Source organism: Scophthalmus maximus, chromosome 16, assembly GCF_022379125.1.
Source record: "Scophthalmus maximus strain ysfricsl-2021 chromosome 16, ASM2237912v1, whole genome shotgun sequence".
Taxonomy (NCBI): Eukaryota; Metazoa; Chordata; class Actinopteri; order Pleuronectiformes; family Scophthalmidae; genus Scophthalmus; species Scophthalmus maximus.
In genome coordinates this window covers 7,459,954-7,469,920 of record NC_061530.1, presented here as the reverse complement: position 1 = coordinate 7,469,920, position 9,967 = coordinate 7,459,954, and the positions used below count along the sequence as shown (strand labels likewise).

The following is a 9,967-nucleotide window of genomic DNA, read 5'->3' as shown; positions in this document are numbered from 1 at the left end:
TTTTTTTAACCAATATTCCACATTCAGCAACAGAAAACACATACACATTCCATACACTAAATGTGTCAAGACCATGTGGCAGTTTGGTAAATATCCCAGTGGGCTAGACCATAACCATAAGATTATGATTGTGTTAGGAGAGACAAAAGTGCCCCGTGATGCGAAAGAGGCAGCGGCCAGTAGCTGAGCACGAGCTTGTGTTTCTTGGTGTCCCTAAGAGTTGTAATAACAGAGAGCTGTCAGTATGGGGAGCTGTTCATCAGTTAATAGATGCCATCTGGATTTAAAGGTGACATATTATACAGAAATCCCCTTTTCAGTGTTTGCGCACCTAAGTGTGTGTATCTGTGGAGCCAGCCTGGCTAAACCCATCAGCCGGGCTCTGAACAACTGGTTCAGATTTCTCTCTCTCCCTTATGTCACAGTTGGACTTTTTTTTCCACAATAATGTGGCTGCAAAATGAATTTCGACTCCTGATTTTCTACTTAATTGATCAAAATCTTCTCTGACTTGTGTATGTCGTTGGATTTGATTGACTGAGGCTGTTCTTGGATTCACCCACATCTGATGAAGACATTTGTCAAAAGAGCTGCATGAAACACTTCCTCATTCAGAACGCGTCGTGCATCTCAAGCATACATTCATCCCGGGTTTGCTTCCCCGTCTCCTTTTTGATGGCTCATATACTACAAAGCGAGCGAGACAGTTATGAACCTATCCATGTGAGACTGTGATCTTTTGAAGATCCAGCAGCCGCCACGTGAGCGTTGAGCACAACAAACCATCTGCCTCTGTTGATAAAAAGAAGACTAAAGTGATTTGTTTCTGTTTGTGCAACGCCATATTTGTGAAGACATGCTGACAAATGTATTTCCACCTTGCTTGCATCTTATACTCTTCCTCCCTGGCATGTCCTTCTCCCCAGAATAAAGCCAAAATATAGTTTGAAGTGATGCAGTATCACAAAAAAATCTAATCTCTATACAACTAAAACGCGAAAGCAAATGCATATCGTACAAAAAGCTTTTTTTTTTAACATGTTGAAGATATGTAATTTTCCGCCAAAATATCCAGTCCTGGTGTACAATATCCACATGTCATTCCTCTAGCTTTATTTTAGAGGTGAACTCCAGCACTGTCATGCACTTCGTGATCCCTCCGTCCACTACACCGACTGCCTCCTGCCGACCCTGCTGCTGATAATGACTCTACACAATCTACACAGGTACAGAACACGGCACTCTGGCACTTACTGATGATTTTGCGCTTCAGTTGAAAGAAGCAACATGAGCCTTCTGTGTGTTCAGATTCAGCCTAAATGCATCAGAAGTCAACGGTGACATTTCATCATTCAGCAGGACGACAATCCCAAACATACAGTACGGCCGAAGAAACCAAAGAGCTTTTTCCGGTTAAAGTGGTGGAATATTGATAGATGGATAGATACTTTGGTTTGCATTTTCCACAAACCAACATAACAAACACATCTACAGACATAACCGACATTTACATTGCACCTTGAATAGGTTGTAGAATGACAGGTATAGACATTTTGTCCAACCCTGCTGGACATCCTTTTTTTTTCACAGCTTGTGGGATAAAGGACATTCTTTTGTTTTTTTGTTTGGAAATGAGGAGGCGAGTTGATGCTGCTCATCACCCACAATGACCCTCGCCCTGTTTGTGGCTCTGTCACTGCATAAACATTCCACACTGGCTATATACTTCCCAACAATTTGCTGGATGTTTATCCACCCAACCCAATATTCTCAATCAAACTGAGAACCTTTTAAACTTTTGTCAGTGTGATGGTAAAAGAGTTATATCATCAACACATTAAAGATGTGGCACTGCAACGTGTTTTCCATGACTTTATCCTGAGTCAAATGTGCTTTGCTGCACAAAGACTGAAGAAACCCCAAAAAAAGAAATTGTAAAACTGTCCAAACACATTCTGGTGTGGACTGTAGGCGGAGGATAAAGAAAAGACCCGTCAGTGTGGCTGTAGATAGGAACTGTATTATTACTGTACTGCTGGATGGTGTTTGTGCTCCCGTTGTTCGCAGCTCATTGGTTTTGACAATGCACCACTCGCACAGCATGGCTGTTTTTAATGGTCTCCTCATCAAACGCATCTACATCCATGTCGCTTCCTCTGGACCGACAAATAAATCTCCCAGCAGAAACGTTTTCCCTGCCTTTCATGCAGTGTGACTGTTAACATAGAGATTGCATGATGCATCTTCTTTCTTTTTTTTCTTGTGTACTTGATTGTGTAACGGCCAGCAGAGACGTGTTTTGCTCTCATCTCCACAGCTCCGGTTTGGCTCTTGGCATTTCCCCCCCGGTCGTCCTGTGATATAATATTAAACTGGGGGGGTGGCAGTGATGGTCTTTGACCAAAAGGGATATGGGTTGTTGGTACAATTCCCTGCTGAGGAAGTCTGGGCAGAGAAGAGTGAGTGAATCACATCCAGAGATGCATCAATGGAAGGGGTTACTTAGATGTCTGGCACGTGCTGGTTGTACTGGGCACCTCTCGGTTGTGAACGTTTCTATTTAAGGGAGATTATAGATTAACGTGGACAGAAAAAAATAGGTTTAGTGAATCTTCCCCAGAGGACACAGCCTACAATAGGACATACGCAGTTTACATCCCAGCAAGTGAGTAACAGTGGACAGATCATGGTTATGTCACATGCTTTACAGACTATGTATCATCACAGTGGAGGAAATACAATAACCATTATTAAAATGTCTATACAAAATACAAAATGGGGCCTTTCCCTACCTTTTTACCTCCACCAAGGAGGTTATGTGGTCGGTTCGGTTTGTCTGTCTGTCAGCAGGATAACTAATAAACTTATGGACTGAAACCTTTTTTAGCAGTTAGGCTACTGTCCGGGCTACACATGGACACGACTGTGCCAACGAAAAAACCCAAGCACGTCACGTGTGACACTTAAAATGTGTTATTTTAATGGCCCCTGTCCCACCTTCCTCTTCCCTCTCCAACAGTTCCTGTAGCACCGCTTAGACAAGGCAAGTTTATTTGTATAGCACATTTCAACATCAAGGCAATTCAAAGTGCTTTACATAAAATATTAAAAAGCATCGGGAAGAAACACATATAAAATCACATTATCCAAAATCCCTTTATGTAAATCATGCACCTGCGGGTCACATTAAAGTGCCACATTCTACAGCTCTGCCTGCTGCCATACATGTCCCAGACCAGAAGGAGGTGCGTGATAATATTTGGGGGAGTTCAGTGTTGGCATAGTTGATGCAACCTCGAATGTGAAGGTGTCTGTGGAGAAAATGTTTCCCATCACAAGCAGTCACACGCGTCTGAATATGAGCCAGTGCCACCCAAGCTGCACCTTTACACGGGAAAAAAACCTCCTAAAATAGGAATTTAAATGTTATTTCTACAGCGTAAATCTAACGAGATTTACATTATGTAATGGGCCGATGGATTAGTTGTGCATCATGTTGAGAATGAGAGCTGATTTGGCGATGGACATCGATTCCAATCTGACATGTTTGTAGCCTATTTCATTTGGATGGTGTATTCAAAACTAACTGAAGTCCAATCTTTTTTGATCATTGTCGAAACATGCCACTATACCAACTGTAGTTTCCAGCTTTGTGAGGCGGCTTTTGTTTTTTAGAGGGGCCACTGGGCAAGTCAAATGTCATTTCTGTTTTAGGGTGGAATTTGCGTATAAACGCGCCGTAACGACCATGCCTCTGCCTCCGCGCGCGCCCGACACCACAACACGAGCGAGGGAGGAGAGGAGCTGTTTACATCGTGAAACCAGTAGACCTCACATTCATCCAGCTGCACCACCGGGACAACAGCTGTCTCGCTCCCATAGTCACTTTTTTTCCTCCTCTTGCGAAACCGTGACAGATTTACGCTTTCACGCACAATCATGGTTTTTACGCACAGGTGAACTTCCTTCGCCCTGTCGCGCAAATCAACGCGGAAAAGTATCGAAGACTGTCAGGAGAGCCATCTCATCTACTTGTCCTCCTCCTCCTCTCCCTCCTCTCTCTTCACCGCCCGGAGGTAAACAGGCAATCGGAGCCATGTCCAGGAAGAAGGCAGTGAAAGGCAAAGGGGGCTCCAAGAGCCCCAAGGCGTCGCCGAGCAGCAGCGCGAGGACGGGCAGAGGTCTGGCCGCCGCGGCCGCCCCGTCCTCCGGACTGGTGTATCCCAGCAGACCGTCCATCAGCAACAGCGGGGAGTTTTACGACATCGCCTTCAAGGTGAGCTGGGTGGTCAGGCTCCACGTTACTGCGTGAAGACGCGCCAATGGAGGTTGGGAGCGTGTTTTCAATGGAGCAGCCGGTAAAGCGCCACAGGTGCGATGGCTGCTGCTTAAGCACCTAAAACGCAGCGAAGCTGCATTTGTCTACCTGTGGGTGCATAAAGTTAAGGATGCAGACACGTTGTCAAGTGACTTGCGATGAAAGTCTGAATGGAAATCCATTTTTGCAGAAACAAAGTTTGGCGTATTATCTTACACATGTAAGTATGTATGTAATATATGTATGTAAGATGAGCATGCGAGTTAAAACTTGACATGCTATCTCATACATTAGACCTAAAGTCAAATACTGTTTTTTCGAATAAGAGTTTGCCTATTTTATGATTTAGATTTTTTTATTTTTCTTTTGATTAAGAAAGTTAGAATTTGACCGAGTGTTCCATTATCAACACAGTGCCATATCATGAGCCAATCTCATACTTTGGATGTGGTACATCAAGATTTGACTTGGTATGTCAACACTTTGACCTTGTGAGTCTAACATTTGACTTGGAATAATGTAATTCTGCATGGCACACAATTTGGCAAGTCACAATTTGGACTCATTATGTTAGCTTTGATTTTGTAATTTGTATTTAATTTTGAAAGTTCAGAAAGATACATTTTGACCTAGTATCTCATAAGTTTGACTTACCATGAGTATTTAGTTGTTTTTTTTATCATCATCATGCATGGTTCATAATGTATAATGACCATTATGAGCTATACATGAAAAAAGGGGGGTTGAGGGGTTGGTGGTGAGCAGCAGGAATAACAACACACACACACAAACACACACACCACCCTTTCCTGCCTCCCTGCCAACATCGCAGCTCAACTCTGCCTTTGTTTAATGCTCTCTGATGTAACTCTCAAATACCACATCTAATCACAGCAAATCCAATGCAAGTGACCTTTTATATTGGCGTGTATCACTGCCCGAATCGCTGATACATAGCTTCACTTTTCTAATCTGATGTTTGAAGCTTTTAAAGATTTAATACAGCGCATGGGTCACTAGTAGGACACGCCAACATATCAGAGTTTTCAATCATCTGATGAGAAAGAGAGAAAGAAACAACCTCTGGGTCCCACCGCTTCTTTCTCTTCTCCCCAGTCTGTATAATTTGCTTTCTGCCATTTGAGTGAGTACAAATATTAATAATGTTAATCATTTTTCATAAATTCCCCGGTAGATAGTCGTTGGAGGGGTGTATTTATGTGTGTCATTGTCTTGCATTGACTTAAGTTCTGTGTATTTGTATATGGGATTTGCATATATGGGACACACACACGCACACACACGGCTTTGACTTTAATTTTTATCCACCATCAACTTCCTCTATGTGTGTGTGTTTGTGTGTGTCTCAGGTGATGCTGGTGGGGGATTCAGGTGTGGGGAAGACCTGCCTGCTGGTTCGCTTCAAAGATGGAGCCTTTCTTGCCGGGAGCTTCATCTCAACTGTGGGCATCGACTTCAGGGTGAGTGCAAAACAGTCACAAGTAAAAGTGTCCATTTGAAAATTCACTCTGGGCTTAGGTAACGGAGGAAATTCCTGTCATATTTCAGATAACTCAACACAGTATTCATAGTTTATGACATTCCGTACTGAAAGAAGCTTCTGGACAAAGTGTTCAGTCACTGCTTCTCAGGAGAGAGTGTAAAAGTAAATTCCAGTATTTCTCAACCTTGGTCTTGCTACCAGAATTTTGTCATCAGTCACTCGTGCTAACTGCCATATAGGGGCATGTCCAAAAGATTTCAAAATCAACATGGCTTAAACCATCTGCAACACCCACTCTGATGAAAAGACAAGGATGACATCATCGGGGTGGCTCTGAAGCTACCTTCAGACTCTGAAGCTACCTCCAGGGCCACAAAAGACTTTATTCAAATGTCTCCACACGCTGAGTAATACTTCATATGAGGGGTTATTTCAACTGTATGTGTAAAACCTCCTTAAATTTGAACAACGCCTTTTAGTAGAGAATTGACCATGAAGGACACCAGGAATTCAGCAAAATGGAACTGGAGCAAACTGGATTTTTTGATTAAAAGATTGTACTTTCCTTATGTGAAAATGTCACAACCACACTTAAATAGTCAATGTTCTGGTTCTGTTGTCGCTCCTCTATATGAGGATGTAACTTGTTTAAACCCAGTGAATCCCTAAGGGAACAACACATTTAAACTCAATTAAGCTAGATTAAAAAAGTAATTTAAAGTGAGGTTATTTATTGATGGGCTATTACTTTTTTTCTTTTTTTTTTATCTGCTAATGGCTAACCCATTTTCTGCTCATTGGACCCCCGGGGGGGGAAATTGCAAACAAAGGTTCGAGTGCCAGTAAAGAACAGCCACACTTGATGTGTCCTGGCCGCAGAACTGGAAGCAGTGACCTGTTTCAGTCTTTCACCATCTTGCTGCCCCCCCCCCGGGCATAGATCCCTATAACTGCAGAATCTGACACAGCTGTTTGGGTAGAACCTTCCCCTAGGAGGTGTTCTCAGCCTCGATGCTGTCATCCAGAGAAACTTACGGAGCTAGTGTAACTGCAGAAGGAAGGAAGTGCTGAGTTGAAAAACACACCGTTGATACAGCGCAGCCGGACGTCCTGGGATGTGTCGATTGTTACTCCTGGCACAAATAGGAGGTGCCGCTGTGTGGTGCGTTAACAGTTACACACTCCAGATTACGCCTTGAGCATAATTGCATTTAGGTGGCTGTTATTTTACCTGATTTTTTTCACCTGGGTTGCCAGTCTCTTGGGAAACATATCAACCAGCAGAAGAGGTAAAGGTACATTACAATCAGCAGGATGTGCCAAGCAAGGAAGCAGCAAGAACTGATTTCCTTCCGGCAATAACGCTGACAAATAGGACACTGGTGTGGAATACAGCATCACAGAGCGCAATAGCTTCTTCTTTTTTTCGGGGAAGACAGAAAACAGAGCCGTATTTGAACAGAGACTTTAAAGGTATAAAAATAGATGATCATCTTTTATTACCGTTCATGAAAGAAAGTCTTTGCTGCAGGAATAAAAATGGTTGTTATCACTCCCATAAATAAACAGAATAGAGAATGTTCACATCCAAAAGCAGCTCCTGGATCTAAGATGCGTCACGGTTTGATTGACACAACCGTGCTAAAAGATCTCTGCGACATCAACCTGTGGCTTATTTCGATTTACTGCATTCTATTGGAACAGATGCTTTGTCTGCTTCTGCCCTCATTATCACTTCTGTACCATGCAAACTGTCTTCCCTGGTGCTGAAGGCTGACAGTGCGTACGGATGTATTGGTTATTTTGGATCAACACCATTAAAACAATAGAATTACATTACAATTTGTATTTGTCTTTTGCGGACTTTGTTGAGTTACTTAGTTGGTAGATTTTTTTTCGTTTCCTGACCGTTTTCTTTTTTCTTTTTTTTCTTTTTTCGTTTCAGCACAGCGACAAGCTAAATCATATCATTAGTGCAGCAAAACAAGCTTAGTCATCTCACAAATTGTCCAAATCACGCTGTCATTCAGCTCTGTGGGAAAACATTTTGATCAGGCAACTGGAGAACATATTAGGACAGGAATGTTGTAAATAAGTTTGGGTTAAAGTGCTCTTTGGTTCAAAGTTTTTGAAACCATAGTTTCCAATTTCCAGCACAGAATGTGCAACACTGTGACCTTCTACATGCAAGATACTGTGGAATAGAACCCCGTGCTTCTCAGAAGAGGCCTTTACTTAATTCTTTCTTGCCTTCTCATCTATTTATATTTCTTTCGGAAGAATAATAGGATGCGTCACATATTGAACTTCAAACACTGCTCTTGTCTCTCCTCCTTTCTGTTTTTTTTCTTCCTGGGACACAATAGTAAAGACGTTGATGAGATATTTCTGTTTCGGTTGTGGAGGACTATCAATGTGTTTGTGCTTCTTCCCAATTGTGTGTGTGTGTGTGTGTGTGTGTGTGTGTGTGTGTGTGTGTGTGTGTGTGTGTGTGTGTGTGTGTGTGTGTGTGTGTGTGTGTGTGTGTGTGTGTGTGTGTGTGTGTGTGTGTGTGTGTGTGTGTGTGTGTGTGTGTCAGAAGGAGCAACAGTGTGTGTGTGTGTGTGTGTGTGTCAGAAGGAGCAACAGCCTGCCAGAGGATGAAAGGAAGAATAATGTTGACCACACTCGTGCCCTTTACAGCGACTTGCCATGTGACATGCTTTGCATATGTGATTGTTATAGTTTGTACCAGCAACCACTCTATGTCGTGGAGGAACAGCTGTAGGAAACAGCTGGCTTGAGCCCCGTCTAGCAACATGTTCACTTAATTTTTTTTACAAATTGAACCAGCCAACGTTTACTGGTGATTTATGGAAGTTTTTATTGTTTTTCTATGCCTTCAATAAAATGGCTCATATTTCCCCACCGTCCGTTAGCTGTGGCTTTTGTGTGTGGGCCGAAAACCCGGAGGCTCTGTTAAATGAAAACAGAAAAATGGTGCGGACCGCACCACACAACAATGCGAACACATCCCCCGTCGACACCTTAAGATACGTGGTAGCGGGTGGTGCGGCAACTCCACTGTTCGAGAAGCAATATGAAACCCTCTTGTTCCTGATGCCTGGCACAAATGTGCACGGTCAGCTGGACCCTGGGTGTATTCATGTGGATCATTAAACTGAGAATGTGGCCGCTGCTCCGGTAATGTCTCGAAGAGGTCGCTATTCCTCCAGAGCAAATACATCATTTGAGAATTGGTGGCAGATGGTGGATGAAGTGAAAGGAAGCCGGAGAAATCATTTCCGAAATCTTTCTCTTCTTCACTTAAAGACAATGAGAAAACTGTTGACTTTGCTCCAGAGAAACAATACGAGACTTCTTGTGTCTGACTGCACAAACATGCATTGTTGGTTGGGCTCTGGGCTTTTTAGCACGCCGCCCATCAAACTGCAAACATGGCGGCTCCTCTGGCATGGTCACATTTCCCCAAATTGTATTTTTGAAAAATATGCGTCATGATAATCAGCCTCTGATGAGGATTTTTACTTTGCGGGACACAGGGCTAGATTTAAAGACAAATGCTGCTGACTTGCTTTATGGCAAGAACTCAAAGAGGTCACTTTTACCCCCAGAACAACCAACAAAATAGATAGCAGAGTGTGTGTTGATGGCAGATGCTGGAAGGAATCTGTGAACACTGGAGAAATCCTTTTCAATATCTTCATTCTCTTCACTCAAAGACAAAGAGAGCACTCTTAACTTGATAGAGAAAGCAGTATGTAAATGTTTGGACAAACAATCTCTTTGTGTCTGGTCACTGGGCGGTTCTGGAACTATTTCAGATTTTTTTCCTTTTCTCTGAATAATCTGAGGCAAGGCGAGAGTCTTTGGAGAGGAATCTGTTTTTGAGAATTTGCGGTGATGGCAGCTGGTGGATGGAGTGACGGGACACTGGAGAAATCACTTCTAATAACTTTGTCCTCTTAAAAAAAAATCAATGTTGATATTTTGGTGAGCTGCCACAAATAAATCAATGAATGGGGAACACTGCTATGCATTAAAGATAAAGAGGAAACTCAGAGAAGCAGCATGTGTGGCTCAGGCTAACCACGTACTGGCGGAAGTTGTGAAAGGATATTGGAGAAATCGCCCTCGGTAAAAGA

At 42.9% G+C, this 9,967-nt stretch overlaps 1 protein-coding gene across 6 annotated transcripts in view; it reads left to right on the top strand.

The window, feature by feature from the left end:
- The first annotated feature begins 131 nt into the window (after positions 1–131).
- Positions 132–9,967, top strand: part of LOC118287936 (ras-related protein Rab-26) — a 62,973-nt gene continuing 53,137 nt past the window's right edge. The window contains exons 1-3 of one of the 6 annotated variants that reach the window (XM_035613590.2): positions 132–1,226; positions 4,085–4,276; positions 5,689–5,799. In XM_035613590.2, the coding sequence (XP_035469483.1) occupies positions 4,097–4,276; positions 5,689–5,799 (291 nt within the window). In that variant the 5' untranslated portion in view covers positions 132–1,226; positions 4,085–4,096. Of the gene's footprint in view, positions 1,227–3,562; positions 4,277–5,688; positions 5,800–9,967 lie in introns of those variants that run through there. The other 5 variants (XR_004785766.2, XR_004785767.2, XM_035613589.2 and 2 more) reach the window with 5 other exon arrangements.